Source organism: Lacerta agilis, chromosome 1, assembly GCF_009819535.1.
Source record: "Lacerta agilis isolate rLacAgi1 chromosome 1, rLacAgi1.pri, whole genome shotgun sequence".
In the NCBI taxonomy this organism is placed as follows: Eukaryota; Metazoa; Chordata; class Lepidosauria; order Squamata; family Lacertidae; genus Lacerta; species Lacerta agilis.
The window spans coordinates 82305358-82323108 of NC_046312.1; the positions used below are offsets into that span (position 1 = coordinate 82305358).

The window sequence follows — 17751 nt, forward strand, 5'->3', positions numbered from 1 at the left end:
GGGAGAGCTGGGGAGTTTCTCTGCAGGGCAGCTTCATAGGAGGATTACAGATGCAACAGGAAAGAGGCAGGGGACAGAGACCCGGGCAAGTAAGCAACTTGGCAGTCAGCGGCCTGCATTGGAAATGCATGGGGATTTCAAGGGGGAGCAGAGAAGGGGGAAAGCAGTGGAAGCCCAGCCAGAAGCAGCCAGCTGGAAAGGAGAGAGACCTGGCAGCAAGGAGCATTCCAGCAGCTGGGCAAAGGAGGCGATTCAAGCACTGACCTTGCCATGTAGCCCAGGACGTGGGCTCGGATGATGGTTGCCGCCTTCCTCAGCTCCTCTTCCCGGGCCTTCTCCAGTTTTTGCTCCAGAGCCTCCTTCAGGAAAACCTGGTACCCCAGGGAGGAGTTTCATCAAACACAAAGGGAGGAAACAGCAAGTCCCAGGCAACACCAGCAGGTCCCATGCCTGCCTGCCTGCCTGCCTGCCTGCCGTAACAAGGCACACAGGGCTCCTTTTATGCTCCTGCGCCAGAGCCAGTCCCTGCTCTGCCAGCCCTTCCCCTTTGGGTGCTGTCGCTGATGGACAAGGGAGAAAGTTGTGCAGGGAGAGGAGCCAAACTCAGCCCAGCCCCCCGCACTCACTCACTCTCTCTCTCTCTCTCTCTCTCTCTCTCTCTCTCTCCCACACTGCAGGCTCAAGGATTAAGGGGGAGAGAAAAAGGGGGGAGGAGGCTGCACTGCTTTTAACTATTAACCCTTTCTTTGGCTCAGTGACATCTTTTAAGGCTATCTGGGCCTGCTGCTGGAGTCCTGCTAATGAGGCTCTGGGTATGTGTGTCAACATTCCAGGCGCTGCATGCAAAATGCAGAAGAAAAACTGGCCAAACTATGACAAGATACCCATTCCAAGAAAAGAAGCTGGGGGGGGGGGAAGAGGAAGAATCTTTCCAAATATCATTTCCTGCACTGCAGATAATCCACACATATTTTTCCCCTGGCTGCTTCTTTGCATCACTGCCTCAGTGCCAGCCTGTCTCCAAGCTGTCTTGTTGGCTGGAAGATTCCTTCTCACTTTCATTGCCTTCTCTGCAATCAAACCTTCCCAAGAGGTATGGCTCACCCTGAATGCACACAAGAACAAGTGGTCATTCTGCTTTTGCTTTTTTTTTAAAAAAAAAAGACACACCTGGGCGCTATTCCTGAAACCTGGGGGCATGAAGCCTGCTTTCAGAACAGACTACACTTGTGGCTCTGGTGGGTGATGCATGATAGCACATGGGTCAGGGAAATTGCATCAATCCCATTAGATATTTCAGCGGCCCCATGATGAGGTCTTGGAATTCCAACGGTGGGGTCTGGAAAACATCCATGGGCCTGGTCTGTTACTCATTCCTGCCTGGGAGGTTCCAGAAGGATCAGGCCTGGTCCACCTGTGTGGCTGTCGGTGGACCAAAAACACTGGTACTCCAATAAAGTGACACACAATCCAAAAGGTGACTCCGAGGATGCATTGTAACTCTGCAAAGACTCTGGGGCACAATCCCTGGATTATGTGGCATAGATATTTGGGGTAGCAAATGCCTTTGGTATTTTGAATGCGGCAGTCTTCTGGAGGACTCGAGTGGTTGAAGATTGCATTAACATCCCCCCCAAAAAATCTGTTTTCATCACCTGCATTCATGGCTAGCCTCCCACGTTTGCCTGAGGTGAAGGCAATGCAACCAAAGGCTTAGGCTGCCAATGCATTAAAGTCTCCCTTTTGCATTGAAGTTCTAAAGCAGGAGTGCAAAAAGCTCTTGATCACATGAATATTTGCAGAGAAAGCTATATGGAGGGCAAGGGGATCATCAGCATGTGAGTGCTGTGTGGCTCAGGGGATGTAAATGAGCAGCCCGCAAGGGGGGTGGGTGGGCAGGGGAGACCATTTGGACACAACCTGTGCAGACGTGCGCACTTATAAAGCCTCAAGTGTTCGACACATGGCCTCGCTCAAAATTGGTAGAGCAGCATTTGCAGAAATCAAATAGAAGAAAGGAAGAAACCACAGATGCCTTTCAGAACTCCCTAGCTTGAGGCAGGAAACTGGAAGCTTGCGGAAACTGGTGTGAAGGGCAAAGCTGGCAGGGGAAAAGTATAGCACAGTGCCTCTCTGCCTAGTTTTCCCCTGCCCAAACTTGTGCTACAAGAATCCAGGCAAAGTCCAGACTGCCACAGTGGACAACCAGCAGCTGCTCCCCTCTGTCCCTAATGAGAAACACAAAGACCATCCTGCCTTCCCTTTCCTTTCCTGTGCTCTACAATTCTTTATACTAGCCCTTTTCCTTCCTCCACCAAACAATTGCTCAGTATAGAAACCCCCCCCCCTTGAAATATACCGCACAGGAAGCACTTCCCACTCCTTCCCTCATCCTGCCCAGCACATGTGCAAGCCCACACCCACACTCACGTGTGGGTGCAGGGACTCCTCAAGCCTTGCCTGCCCAGGTTGCTCATAAAGCCAAAGAGGCTCATTGGGCAGGGACATGTCGCTAACCCTCAACCTCGGCCTCACCTCCAGAGACAAAGAGGGGCCCTATGCTTCAACACAGAGGCAGGGCCTCTTGACAAGCACAAAGGGACTGGGCTCACAAGGCAAACTCATGACTCTTTTAAGACCTATTTGCTTTCTAGACAGCAAAGGAAAAGGAGAGCTGTGACTCTGCGGTGGGGCGCATGCTTTGCATGCAAGAAGGTTCCAGATCCAGTCCCTGGCATCTCCAGACAGGGCTGGAAAACACTGGAGGGGTCACTGTAGGTCAGTGTGAACAGTACTAAGCTGGGTGGACCAAGGTGCTTGACTCAATAGAAACATAACTTCCCACGTTCCTAATTGCCAGCAATAACTACAAATGCTGCACCACTATAGTGCAAGAGTTCTAAGTGATCAGAACTGGAAAGTTTGCTCTGCCTAGGGCTAGGATTGCCAACATTTTTGCTCACTCTGCTCCTGTGCATGTAACAACAGATTGAGACCACTTAGCCAGGAAAAGCTGACTTTTAGAAGACATCTGAAGGCATCCCTGTTTAAGGAAGTTTTTAATGTTTGATGTTTTACGGCATTTTTAATATTCCATTAGAAGCCACCAAGAGTGGCTGGAGAAACCCAGCCAGATGGGTAGGGAATAAATAAATAAATATTATTAACACCAGCTTAATTTGTGGGTGAGGCTACTGTTAAAAGAACAGAGGCAAGGCCACTGAAATAAGGCAGCTCTATCCTTGGTGCAAGAATACCATATTACGGCATTCTAGGTGAAGGATCAAAAATATTATCATTCTTTAACATCTTTGTGTTGCTCCTACAAAAATATAGATTCCTCCTACCACTTCAACATTTATTTATTTTTAAGGCATGTACCTAAAAATGTAAGAATGATGGAAACATGCATTTGGACACATGTGTATACATGCACACTACTTAGGGAGCAAGGATAGTCCGCAGCAACATGTTGCCTTTACACTTGCTGACAAATCTTAGCTCACTGCCATGTAATGTGTGGAACGGTTCTAAGAACTTTTTTGTATGACTCCCAATCTTGCATTGCCTTGCCTCGACTGGGTACTTGCCATTATGGCTAGTAGCCCTCTCCTCCATGAACTGTACATCTTCACTGAACCCCCAAGTTTAGCTTCTGGAAGCTTATATGCAATGAAACCCCCAATAGAGAACCCTGTGCAGATGTTGCTCTGCCCGTCCATAGAACGTGCGCACTGCTCAAACCCGGCAACTGACTTCTCCATCTGCAATGCAGAGGACAGTACCAGAGAGTCGTTATTGTAATCCTTACATATAAATAGGGCTCCATCCCCTGCCTCAGCTTTAATCCAGGCTGGGTCTCCACACTGGAGCAGATCCTAGAGTTTCCTTGGCCATTATAGCAGCATGTTAACAATGCACCACCCGTCAAACCCAGTGATGCTGGCTAACAATGTTGTATTAAGCTTTGGTCAGTTTCTAGAGGGCTTTTGAACATTTGACAGAGCACCACTGACACTGAACATACTGATCTCTGTAAATGCCAGGCACCCCCTATTGCTACCCGAATGGTCCCATACTACTACCTTAATAACCAAGGTTATTAATAACAAAAACCCGCCATTTTATTTGGATGCCAGAAAACCAACTTTGTAGCTTAGATTTGACCTGCCTCCTACTTCCAATGGTTTCTCTCCTTCCTTGTCATTTCCACCACAGTGGTCTGTGTGCCCCAACAATTCTCATCTGCTTTAGCATGATCCATTAGCTGCCTTGCCACTTATCAGGGCTGTGACACCCTTTCCTCGCTTCTCCAATGTCTTTCATAAAGTTGGCCATCCTCCCTTATCTCCTGCCTCTGAAATCAATCCCATCTGGATAGGCGGCAGAGCCTCTTCAGCCCAGCCTGCTGCCCCTCTTCCCTGCTCATCCTGAGAAGCAAAGACTTCAAAAGAGCTCCAGCACTGCCCCAAGTGGCCCTGCTTCCCTGAACAGCAAGCAAAGGGCAGCGAGGCAGCCGGTCCCTTCTCAGATGGACCAGCAACTCTGAGAGTGAGCGAGAGAGGGAAAGTTCTATTGTTCTCGGTGGGGTCAAAGGTCAGTTGTCTGCAGAACCAGTCACTTAGAGCCTGCTCTCTTTAATGGCTCCAAGGTTGATTTATTAACTCCAAGTGCTTGGTATGCAGAGAGACAGCAGTTTCCTTTCTCCTCTCTTGCTGGTGGCAAGCCGCCTTTGGTCTCCCTTGCTCGAGGACTGATGCCTGAGCTTTCCTCCCTCCCCATTTTCGTTTAAGGCAGCACAAGCTGCAGAACATTAATATAATGCATAAACCGTACATCTTGTCGCTGGGAAATGGTAAGCCAATGACACATGAAAGATAAGCTGCAGAAAAGAATCACACAGCAGCCTAAAACGTCCTGGCTAGGCCCAGTTACTTCACCCTGAATTTGGCATGCTCTAAATGCAGGGGCTCTAACTGCAGCTGGCAATTGCAACTGGTTGCCCTTGCCTAATCAGTAAGAGTCTATGGCTCCCCATATCCTCCCCTCCCCACGTGCCTTTTAAGGAAGGCACATTTGTGACCTGCCGGACTACTTCTTGAATTGCTGTCCCAAGCAACTGTGCTCCCTAGCGGCTTTATTAACTCAGAACATCTAATTTATTCCTAACAAAGACACAAAGCAAATCTGGTGCAGACCCCTTGGGTGAAGAAGAGACAGCAATGCTGGTGGCTACTCCTTAATGGCAGGGTGCCCTCTCACTGTATTGCTTTAGAATGATGCATGCTGGAAACTTTTTTTATTTCAGAAAGCCTACCCAGATACTGTATGTAACTTAGTCACCTGTATATCTGTTTTAAAGGCTTTATTGGTTTTATCTTTATTTCTAATTATTATGTTTTTACATACTTTATACGTATATGTATTTGTTTTTAATTTTGTTTTTACATATTTTTGTTTTGGTGGATTTCTGCTGCGCTTAACCTTCCAATTTTATTTGTACATTACTTGGGTAGTTTTTGGTTTTCTTGATTAAGAGGTCTATATATTTTCTAAATAAAATAAATTTAATAGGTCCCTTCTCCAAATCTACATAGGCACTGTTCTTGTTCTCCTGGATTATGGAAGCAGAAAACAATACAGAGAATTGCACTGTATTTGTTTCCATTCAATCCCAATTTATTGTGGCAGATGGCAACAAACATGGGAATTCACCAAGCACCACTCATTTGCTTTAGAGCCTTAAGAGCTAAAAACTTGCTTTTAAATAAATAAGTAACAGATTTGAAATTCTGGACTAGATTCTAAACATGACACACCCAATGCCAAATTCCACGTTTGCTCAGTATGCAGAATTACCATCACCCCAAATGTATCACCCAAATTTCTATCAGTGAAACAGATTTTACCCATTTGATATGCACTATAGTGATGTTAATATCCATTGTCTTCTACACATTGCTATAGATAACATACAGGCATGCTCACTGTCAAAGTTCCTTGTTGGCTGCCTGCCTAGCAATGAAATTACATCAGGCCTGTAATTACAGTCTGTTGATTTGGACATTTGGAAAGGCGCCGGAGTGAAGGAATCGTGGGTCCTTTTTCTTTTAAGAACAAAACAAAAACAAACCCCCAAGCTGCTTCTGTTTCATTCAGCTGGGTTTGCATAAGCACATAGGCTAGTTATGCATCAGACGCTACCCCACACCCATCTGTACCCCAGATGACTGCAACACTAATATCTGCCTTGTTGCTTAAGAAACGCTGGCATGAGGCCAGCACACACAAGGAGCCGCTTTGTACTGAACAAGATCCTAGAAACATCCACTCCAGCATTGTGCTGTGGCACCATCTCCTCAAGGTTTCAAGGAAGGGTCTTTCCCCAATTCCTTTATCTGTGGATTCTTTTAACTGCAGATGCCATATATGAAACTGGGGGTTCAGATCCTGGAGGCGGGACCTTTTAAATGCAAAGCACGCAAAATTCCACTGAGATTTTATAGCCCAGCCCTCACTGGGGATTCCATCATTCCCAATGGCACACAGCATGCACCATAAACTCTTCTTCCAATCTTGGGAGAACAAATCAGCATGGACCTTTATGGGGGGGGGGCAGAGTGTTTGATGCACACCTGTCCCCACTCAGTTCAACTGTGTGTCTACATCCAACCCGTGAGTCCCTTCCTCATTTGCACTGCAGGATGGAGTGGGAGAAAAGGGCTGCAGAGATAGTAGGAAGATAGAGGAGATAAAGATACAGAAGATAAAGGAGCGGCGTATCAACACAGATTCCCCCCTCCCTGCAAAAAACCAGGTAACATTTTCACAGCATCTTCTGAGACATTTTCTTGTGTTCTCTTTTCAGTGTCAAAATGCTGAAGAAGTGACACAGGAACCTCCTGAGAAGATACAGCCTGTGACTTAGCAATGAGGGTTGTACTATACTTCTGAACGGAGTTGCTGGGAGTAGGATGGGGTGGGTGTGTTTCAGTAAGCCTAGTCATAGTGCAGTGGAGGTCAATGATCTATGCAGAGGTGGGCACAGAAGCTTCTAGTAGTCACATCAATCTTGTACCCAGGCTACTTCTGGAAAGATTCCTTAGCGCAGAGCGTTGCTCCACATGCTCTTTTGCACACAAAGGACATACCTTGGTTTTCCCCAGCTTCCATTCTCTCTGGGTGCTGTCATATGTCTGCAGAAAGGAGGCACAAGTGGCTTTTGCACCGTCAGGATTGCCCCAGTTCTTCAAGAGCATCTTGTACCTGAGAGAACCAAATGAAAGCTCTTGACCAGCAGTTAAGGTACAAAGCAATTTCTTTCCCTCAGCAAAGCTTCCTGCCCCTGTGAGGGGCTATTTCGCTCTCTCCTTTTGCTTCTGAGTGCTGACAGGTTAGAAGCTCTTAACAGCTGGTAACTGGCTGCCCTTCACTGTCTTTTACAGTCAGTCTGAAAGCACAAGCAACTGGCATCCAACTACAGAAGTGCAGTAACTCTTAAGAGTAATCAAATGCCCCAAACATTAAAACTTAGAAAATGTAGTTTAACCCAGGTCTTGAACTGCAGCTTAACAAGTGAAATATACTTTGCTTGGGAAATGTTTGTTTTTTTGTCCTTTCCCTTCCAACCAGCCATCTCAAATGGTTATGGACAAGCAAGTCTCTTTGTTCAAACAACAAAAACGAAAGCAGTAGCCTGCAATCATTGTGAAATTTTATAGGAGACAAAGAGACAACCTGCCCAGACTCACCTTGTGCTTTTTGCTCAAAAGCAGGTCTCCTAGCTTTCCTCTTATCCACAAGCAAAACATCCACATCCAGTCATTTATTACACACACACAAAGTCCCAAAGCACTGAAGGCCACATTTGGCAGCAAAATTCCACCCTCTTGGTTGCACTGTCACTTTTACCTGAGGAGGAAATCTTGAAAGATCCACCGTACAGGAAAGCCAGCTCTTCGGACCTTCACTGTCTCCAGCATGCCTGAGTATCGCAGTTGTTTCAGCACAACCTCTGGATTGAAGAGATTTGGAGACTATGCAAAGCAAGGAGTGCAGCCAAGCCAAGGATAGGATAGGAGACAAAAAAGAAATGATTTCCTTGTATAAAAAGTATTATACTGGCCTCAGCATTGTGAAGGGCAACCTCAGAATCTCATATAATGAGCCCCACTTACATGAGTGTGCAGACACTTGTGAATACACACACATACAGATCAAGTAGATAAAAATGGGGAGTACCACAAGCTCTCTACCCGTGTTAAGAGGAAAGGCACTCAGTGGACTTATATGGCACAGACAGCAGCACCCCTTGCATTAAGAATCCAACTGAAAGAAACCATCCCTGGTTCAGACATCAGCATGCTCTGTTCCACTCCTTTCTGTGCTAGCTCTGGTCAAAAGACGAGAGGACCCTGTAAATGGCCAGACCAGAGTCACAAAACATTCCCCTATTACCACAATAGGCCCTATTTTTTTCTGCCTGCAGCTTTGGTGGGTTATAAGCTCACCATCTTCTGAAGAACAGGGTAGAAAGTTCCCCAAACACCAACACCACTTTCCAGTCTAGTCTAGATATCATTTAAGGTTGCCCAACTGTCTGTTGCTGCTCTAGAAAGTCACCTTTTCCTGGTTGGGTTTAATGCAGCGAATGAATAGTGGGTTGCAAGTGCTGAGCGTGGCCATCAAAGAGTGTAGGGAGTCCTAAAAAGAAGAAGAAGAAAAGAACACTGAAAAGGAGTCGCTTTTTTGGAAAATTAAGATTCTGACCTCTCTCTTGCCCCCACCAGCCAGTCATACAAAAACTTTGTGGATAGGAAGGGGAAACAGGAACCTCTGAACAGTGGATTTCGTGTGGCTCAACATTTCTTTCAGGTTGTGTACATGCGCACAGAATCTGTGGTGAAGGCAAAAAATCACCACATTCTCATCACACACGCAACTTTCTGACCAGGCTGGGCTCAGTGGAACACAGTTTTGCTAGTTTGCAGTGGCTGGTGGCAATGCACAGCACTGACTGGTTAATGCTCCCTGCATTCCCCGGAGCTGTTTTATAACCTTAAAAAAAAAAACCAACTAATGACTTTTTGAAAAAGAGATTGGGGAAAATGCATGTTTTGATGAATAAATGTACACAGGGCACTTTAAAAATTAAAGAAAAGGCAGAGAGTCTGTGTGAAGCATAGAGAGTAGCAAGCCTAAGGTCTAAACAACACTTCAGTGGTGGCATGCATGTCTGTCCTGTTCGTAGTACAATTCAGTGTGGAAGCTGAGCTCATCCCAGGCAAGAAAAACCCTATTGGGGCTTCTGCTGTTATGTCTGAATGTCTGCCTGCTGCTCCTACCCTGAACTGTGAGCTGACAGTCGGCCTGCGCCTCTGAGTTCCCATCTTCAGTGTGTCTTCACTGCTGCAGCTAGCAACTCTTTCAAAGAGATCATAGATGAAATCCAGCCTGCAGACAAAGAGGAGCATAAGGCAGAGAAAACATGTATTTGATCACATCTTGCGTGGGGGTTATGTTCTGCGGGTGCTACATATACGCAAGATCATATATACCCAGATCACCACCTTGGAACTGGGCCTACATGACCATCTTTACCTTCCAAGCATGGCAGAGAGCTTTTAAGTTCTCAGACTGGGATGCTCTCACAAGATTTTGCGGTGCTGCCCAAGTACAAGAGCATCCCAGAGTCCAGTAAGCAATTCTGAGAACTTAAAAGCTCTTTCCACACCATAAAAACCCATCACAAAAGGAGCTTTTGAGCTCTCTGCCTAATGTGCAATTAACTTGTGAGATTTCAACTGGCTGGCTTTCAACCATGTAAAGCTGAAATCATGCAAGTTAACTGCACGCAAGATGCAATCATGCTGTACTGCCAAATTCTGGTACTGCCTATCTCTTTCTGAAACTGCGTCATGCATTCATTCTTCCTTTTGATGAACAACAGTAGTCCAGAGCAATCTTGGAAAGTGCTGCATTCTGCTGGATCTTATGGAAAGGTTGGGTACCTGAAGTCCTGTGGCAAAGAGCTGATTGAGAAAACTGGAGCTAAAGCTCCAACAGCCATGAATTGCCTCTGGGGGCTTGCAAAATGGTCCAAAGCATGTGCTAAGACTCCATACCAGCTCTCCATCCTTTTGTCTACAGTATTGAATGTCCAAGAAACAGCTTCCCTGCCCTCAATCAAAGTGTTCAGATGTTATGTATGCTCTGCAACTCTGCTCCATGCCCATCTGTAGCTCCCAACTAGTTTGGGCTTCATTCGAAAACAGTTGCTTACCTGCTGTCTTTCAGCATGTTCAAAATATCATCTCTAAAGGTGTCTCTGTTTTTCTCCAGAAAGCCCCTCACATCATAGAGGACCTGCAGGTGACAGGTTGCAACACAAGCATTAAAATGTGCCATCATGATAATGCACAACACAGATGCATTGAATGAGGAGGAAAAACTCTTGAACTCACACAGCCAAAGCTGCCAAATACTTTATGCATCTCTCAAGCCCTTTATTGATTAAGGGCAGGGGGAACTAGCCCAGAGGCGATATGTAGAGTCCTGGTCTGCTATGTTACAGGATCAATGTACTGTAGTGGCCACCAGTCTCGGACAACAACTAGGAAGACAAGTCCAAACATACCCTCTCGGCAATTAATCTCACCAGGTGATCTTGGACCAATCAATACCTTTCAGCCTAGACTACCTTAAAGGGTTGTTATGATAATGCAAAGGAAGGGGGGGTCAGACATGCCACCAAGAGCTACTTGGAAGAAGGGTAGATAAAAGTGTCAAAGATAAATAAATTCTGCAGCCCACTGCCTCTCAACAAGGAGGGTTTAATTCAACCTCCCTTTAACAGCAATCCAGTAGCCAGAGCAGAGATTAAATCCTGCTGCCTTGACTGCACCATCCTGTTCCCTACTGGGAACAGGGCATGCAGTTAATGCAGGATTAAACCCTGTCCTCCTGCCCATCAATTGGTTTCAGCTGTGTAATCATCTGATGGGGAGGGGCATGATTTGGGGGGAAATGGCCTCGCAGACCAGATTGGAAACTGGTGGGCCAAGACCGATAAGCTGTTCTAAACCACAGCAATTGTAATGTGTGTTCTGGTCCCAAACAAGTCTATCATTTGTGGAGGTTCAACAAAATAATATTTGATAGGCCTAAACCTCAAATTGGCAAGTTAAAAGAGTTTTAAAACTTGGTAGAGGCTGTTGCTCAATCCCATGCCCATTCCAGAAATAAAAGTATGCACTTTAGGCCTTTTTTGTCAGCCTCCAGCTGTGGCCTAACTGCTCACTGGCTTGTAGGCCCCAAACTCAGCCAGCTGCTCAGCTATCAGGATAAATGCACTTACCTCTCCGGCATAGTGCTGGATTCCAAACTGAAAATCTGTTACTCGGGGCTTCATATAGTACTGGTTGCTCTGAAACAGAAGTGAGCGAAGCACTGTTTATAGCACCTGAAGCAACACATCAGCAGCTGTTTTTAAATATCATGAGTGGTAGTTATTTTGTGCACATAACCAAGCCAAACAGTGAGGGTCAGGACCACACTCTGGTGCAGTACTATTGCACTTCATAAACTGTCGGTCCCAAAATGGCCGCACGGTAACCACAATAGTCAGTCAGTTAAGAGTATTTTGGTGGAGCCCAAAACAGGGAACTATCCTGGCAAACATCTCTGTCAGTGCTACAACTCAGACATTCTGACGAGCCAGAAATTTTCCTTCTGGAAGATTCCCTGCCTCATAGCATCCCAGCTATGTCACAAGCCACTAGGATCAGTCTGCCTACTGGAATTCCCAGAACTGCTAAAATACAATGTTCTTCACAGAGTACTGAGTGTGTCTGTTAGCTTTTAGCCATTATCCAGTAAACTGAACAAGGAAAGCTATTCTACCCTGAATTGTTAACCTAATTTTAAACTTCCACCCGCTGAATCTTAGCAGCTATTCATTTGGTAAGAGACTTAGGGTCATCTGCTTAAGAGACACATTATGCAATGCTGTTTGCTTTGCTTTGAAGAGGGTTAATTTGGCCTCACAGTTTGATTGCCTTTTCTATCAGAAGACACCAAGGGAGCCTTCCAAGGCTGAAGCAGAGGCTCAGCCAAAGAGGTTCCAATAGATGAAGTGTTGATAACTGGTTCTTTGTGGACTGTGTTCCTCTTGCTCACTTTGTGGCCTTCTTTTAAAAATCCACAGTGGAAGTAGTTCCCATTTCATACAACTAACAGAGCACCACCTACTTTGTTAATAGATGAGAGGAAATTTAAAATATCAAGATTATGTAAAGTGTAGTTTGTGGGAACACATCCTGTGTGAATGTGGGGTGGCGGGGCGGGGAGAAAAGAGCATGGAACAAATCCCTGAGGGGCATCAAACTATGGTTCCATACAGGTTTCTCTTCTCTTTAATCTATAGCTTGCTCTTCTTATCCCTTTGGTGTGTCAGGTATATGAATCAAGACTATATACCACCACCCACTGCAATATATGCGTTCTACACAGGGCTGCCCCTCTATACTGTCTGGAAGCTGCAGCAGGTCCAGAATGCAGAGGGTAGGCTGCCAACTAGTGTCAGCCAAGCAGATCAAATACCACTGCAATTATTTAGAATAGATGCCAATTAATTTGTTTCCAGGTCCAATTAAAAGTCCTGGTTTTGACTTTTAAAACCTTAAGTGGTCTGGGTTTCTTTCAGGTCCTTGAAGGAATGCCTCCTCCCTAAACGTTCCCCCTTTCTGCTTCATGCTCATCAGGTAAAGTCCCGTTTTGTTCCACTCACCCCTTGTTGGGGACTATGAGATCTGGGACTGTCTCTGCAATGGCATCTTACCTTTCAAACTCCTTGTCTAAGAAGGTCTGCCTACTTACTCCTGATTCTTAGAAGGATGCTTAAAAATCCACAAAGGTGTTTTGGTTGCTGGGAGGCAACTGATGTTGGCTCTATTTAGTTTGCCTTCCAATTTCTGGTTTGTTAATACAGCAATCCTGCAATTTATGCAGAGGTTACTTTCTGGAGATTGCACATAGTCAAAACACATTGGGTTCAGTGTTGGGAGGGATTGCCAAAGTCTTTTTCCCCAGGTGCCTGCCTGCTTTCGGCCCCATTTTATTTATTATTATTATTATTATTATTATTATTATTATTATTATTATTATTAAAATAAAGCTGAATACACACAAGTTAAAAGCAGGCTTACTGTATTGGGATTGTAATATTTTACATTGTTTTCTATATTTATTATTATTATTATTAGCCTATGATATACATTTTGGAAATGCATAGATAAATGCATGCAAGTGCTGTGTATATATGTATCTTCACTTACCCCATGCTGGTTGTGCAGCTTTTCCAAAAGGGTACCGTCTGTGCCTTTGGGGAATCTACTCTCTTCATTAACCAAGGCCAGCAAACCAAGTTTCTGTAGCCAAAGAAGAAAGAGACTTGCAGTCTGCCAACAGACTATGGCCGCAGGTGACAAGGTGGGATGTAAGGTGGAGAGGGAAGCAATATATCTAACTGGGATGTGGGAGTGTGGAGGGCAGGGCATTTTAGAAAACAGTTGTAGATATGCAGTTGTAAAGAGGAATGAGCAAAGAAATGACATTGAAAATGAGGAACTAATATCCCAGGTAACTAGTGATCATTTAATGTAATGTTATGTAGCTCAGTCCAAAGTAAGGTTAAAGGGGGTGTAAAAATTGAACAGCAAACGCAAACACACACACACACACACACACACACACACACCCCTTGAGCTAGCCAGGATTTCCACTCATACCTCCCCCTTCTTTTTCCTTACACTCTTCCTTTTCTTCGCAATGAACTCTTCTAACTTCTGAATGGAGCCTGTCCATTTCCATAAAAGTAACAGAAGCCAAGGTGGGGAGAGGCAAAATACCAGCTATAAACTGAGGCACAGAAACAAGGCTCGCTACTTGGGATCAAGGTCAGAGAGAAAAGCCCCGTCTACAGAGGAAGCATACACTTGACTGCATGCTAACCCATCACACTGGAGAGAGGCCTACCTTCTCAATAAGATCCAGGCATTCTGCATTGTCCATCCAATCAATGGCTTCCCAGCTTATCCCCTCTCTGCCAAAAAGAGAGGGGAAACACAAGTCAGGCACTCATATTTGCAGAGAGCAGGAGTTGAGAAACAGCAAGACGCTTTGGACAGGACAGAAGTGCCAGAAAAGGAGAATATCATCCCTTGGAGGGGAAAAGCAGAAATTAAGGTAAAACTGCTCCCAGGCAGCAAAGTAGTGGACAACTCTTGCTTTTATCAAGCTTTCCAAGGATTTCCTTGACCCCCACATGGATTGTCAGTGATGAAATCCAAAGCGGCTTTTCTGCTAGCAGTTTTTCCTCCTCCACCTGAGAGCAATGGGCTCCCTTGGTTGCCAAGGGCCACTACCAATAAGCAATAGCCACTGCCTCCTGAAAAAGGCCACTTTTAACTACCTGTTGTACTCAAGCTGCTCCAGGGAGAATATGTGCTTGTTGAAGTACTCCTGGAGCTTCTCATTTGCATAGTTAATGTTAAACTGCTCAAAACGATTCACCTGTGCGTGTGACAAGAGAAACCAATATTAGCACCCATGTTCTTGGTCTGGGGGGAAACTTTTTTCCCTTGAGGGCTGCAAGGAAGAGGAAGTGCATGCGGGAAGAAAGGGAGGGTCAGCGGAAGTGCTGAGGGGCCCATTCAAGGTAAAAACAGGGCACATAAAGAAAAGGATCAGTGAATGAAGCTCAATGAGTGACCTTGGGTCAGTCTCAGTCTCTCAACCTAATCTACCTCACAGGGTTGTAGCATGGATAAGTTGTTGCGTGGTTGAGACCCACCAGGGAAGGAGGTGGGGTATACAATAAAATATAATAATAATAATAATAATAATAATAATAATAATAATAATAATAATAATTTAATAATAATAATGTGCAACCTTAAGCTCTTTGGAGAAAAGGTGGGATATATCTGTAAATGTACGGTAATAATGAAAGGGGGGGGCACAAGGGAGTGCATGCCCATGTAACATACATGCCAAGAGTTTGACTAAATGCCTTACCAAAGTAATTTTCACAGGACATTGTCAAAGTTTGGGGAAGAGCTGTAGCTCAGTGATAAAGCATATGCTTTGCATGCAGAAAGTCCCATGTTCAATCCCTGGGTTCTCCAGGAATGACTGGGAATGCTCACAGTCGCTGCCTGTCTGTGTAGACAATACTGAGGTAGATGGACCTGGTTGCCTGACTTGGTGTATTTAAACAAACAATATACAGGGTGTAGTGATATACGAGCAAATTTTTTGTGTGACTTTGACTTGGTGTATGGCAGCTGCCTTTGTTTCCAATTACAAGAATGAGGTTCAAAGGGGAATTACAATACCATCCCCTGCTCAACTGGCTTGGCATCGAGCAATTTATGTTCCAATGTACTGAAATTACCCTGGAAGGCCTCTGCCTTGCCTCCAGGTAATCAGCTCAGCTTGTTTTCTGCATGCACTGGAACTTTCTTTGGTCCACACAGCGACCCCCAATAGTTTAATTTCTAACCTGGAAATTCTCAAACCCGAAGATATCCAGGATTCCAACAGACTTAAAGTTTTCCTTCCCTTTTATCTTTGAGTTAATCTTGCCAATGATCCATGAGAAGCACCGTGAATAAAGGGCCATGGCGAGAGAGTCTCTAGAGTCAGCAGCCTAGGGGCAAACAGGGAGGAAGACAATGCTTGTCAGTGAGCAATGAAGTGAGAGGGGGACACCAAACATCACTCTATATGCTGGAGAGCAACACAGCAAACTATGGGGAGATCGAGGCAGCAAAGGCCTGGCAAATGAACATTATCCCTGGGAAACTAATTTTAAGTATAGAACAGCAGAGAAACTGCAGTTGAAACTCAGGTGCCTGAATTGCCAAGGATGGGATGACTGCTATCAAGCATGCCTCCCAACTCCATCTGTGCCAAACTAGGCCTTGTTCCCACCATGAGAAAATGAGGTATAAACCTGGATCTGGAGAAACCTGGTCTGAACAAAGACATTGCATTCTTATCTCATTATACATGACAAAGCTATCTTTAGCCATCTCACCCCTTGCCTTTCCCTGTAAGACCAAATTGCAGTGTTAACAGTTGTCTACAGGTTTTCCACACCTATCAGCTGATCACCCATTCCCACCACCCTTCTGAGTAATACCCCTCCCCACTCCCTCACTATATTTAAGGGTCTGGTGACTTCCGTTTCAGTGTATCTGAAGAAGTGTGCATGCACACGAAGGTTCATACCAAGAACAAACTTAGTTGGTCTCTAAGGTGCTACTGGAAGGAATTTTTTATTTTATTTTGTTTTGACTATGGCAGACCAACCTACCTGATACTATATACATATACATGTTTTGAAGAAAAGGGTCTAGCCTAGTCTTTTACACAGCATGTGAGCCTTCCATGAAGAGGAATCTGAAAAGGTCCAGTGGAGACATGTAGTTTCATTGCCTTGGTTACTGTTTGTGAGAATTAGGCCCTTGTCAGTCCAAGCTTCCTCCTCTAGGAGGGTGCTTAAAGAAGTCCCTTTGGTTTCCTCCACCAGCTGCCTCACACTACCAAGTGTTTTCGCTTCTCACAGGCCGTCTTTACCCGGGGATGCAAGGGGTGCGGGGCAGCTGGGTGTTGAATTTGGGAGCGGGGGCGGCGCTGAAGCCGCTTAAGCTCTTAACTATCTACGTGTTATGAAATATTAAATAATTCTGATACATATACACCTAGGTATTACTGATATGTATACCTACTGTTTCACTAAAGAACTCTCGACTTGGTGTGCTAATTTACCAAAGATGCGCCGCACCAGTGGCGCTTGTCAGACTCAACGACAGCGCTTGTCATTCACAACGGTGCCGTGCACACGAAATTAACTCTTACATCAAAATATTATGTTACGTATTGTATTGAGCTACTATGCGGCAGCGGGGTCAGCGGCACCTTTGACACGACTGATGTTTCTCCTAAGTAGGTGCCTAAACAATACTTATAAGTTTAAGTGTGGTGTTGTTGTATACTTAAGTAAAAGTGTATTGTAAATAAATGAGCAAATAAAAAAGTTTCTTTTTCCTCCCTTCTTTCGTAAACAAGAGATAAGGCATAAGAGTGGTGTCTGTCATAAGCATAATAAAAGTTAGTTTGGGGGCTAAACTAAATTTGGGGGTGCTGGGCGGATCTTTGCACCCCGGCGGCGCATATGCTAAGACAGCGCTGCTCACAGGAAACCATAGATCAGAAGGCAGGAGAGCCACAATGTCTCTCCTTTGGCTCAGTGACCACCACTGTCCTTTAGGAAGCCTGAGGCCTAAATCACACGTTACAAAGAATACTTGGTGGCTGCCTCCTTGCATCTCCTCGGTAATATTTAGTCAAGGAAGATGCATGATGCCAGCACACTGAGACTTTCCCTGCCCCTGCTCTGCATCACTGGCTGCTGCTTGCAGGGGGAAAGGAAACTCTGGGCACAATGATGCCCTCTCAAATGGTCTTTAACTAAACAGGGCCGAAAAGACATGGTGGAAAGATGCAAGTGGGCAACAGCTACACATTCCCTGTATTGTATAGTTTGGGCCGGAGCCAACTGCGCTTAGCGAAGCACAGACAGGGAGGAGCAGAACTGAAGTGGCCAGACTGCCTGGTAATTCAACATCTCTGCAACATCTTCCAGGAATGGGCACTTGACTCAACACACCCGGGACTAGGACAAAA

General features: G+C 45.3%; 1 protein-coding gene across 1 annotated transcript in view; it reads right to left on the reverse strand.

Annotated features, from left to right (window-relative positions):
* The window catches only part of LOC117052696 (unconventional myosin-X-like), a 76170-nt gene that overhangs the window by 25960 nt on the left and 32459 nt on the right, over window positions 1-17751 (reverse strand). Inside the window, exons 12-22 of the mRNA XM_033159745.1 lie at window positions 15563-15709; window positions 14471-14571; window positions 14035-14101; window positions 13335-13427; window positions 11357-11425; window positions 10283-10365; window positions 9345-9453; window positions 8623-8703; window positions 7912-8036; window positions 7152-7266; window positions 265-371 (exon numbers count right to left, since the gene is read on the reverse strand). Of these exons, the coding sequence (XP_033015636.1) occupies window positions 265-371; window positions 7152-7266; window positions 7912-8036; window positions 8623-8703; window positions 9345-9453; window positions 10283-10365; window positions 11357-11425; window positions 13335-13427; window positions 14035-14101; window positions 14471-14571; window positions 15563-15709 (1097 nt within the window). The remainder of the gene's footprint in view (window positions 1-264; window positions 372-7151; window positions 7267-7911; window positions 8037-8622; window positions 8704-9344; window positions 9454-10282; window positions 10366-11356; window positions 11426-13334; window positions 13428-14034; window positions 14102-14470; window positions 14572-15562; window positions 15710-17751) is intronic.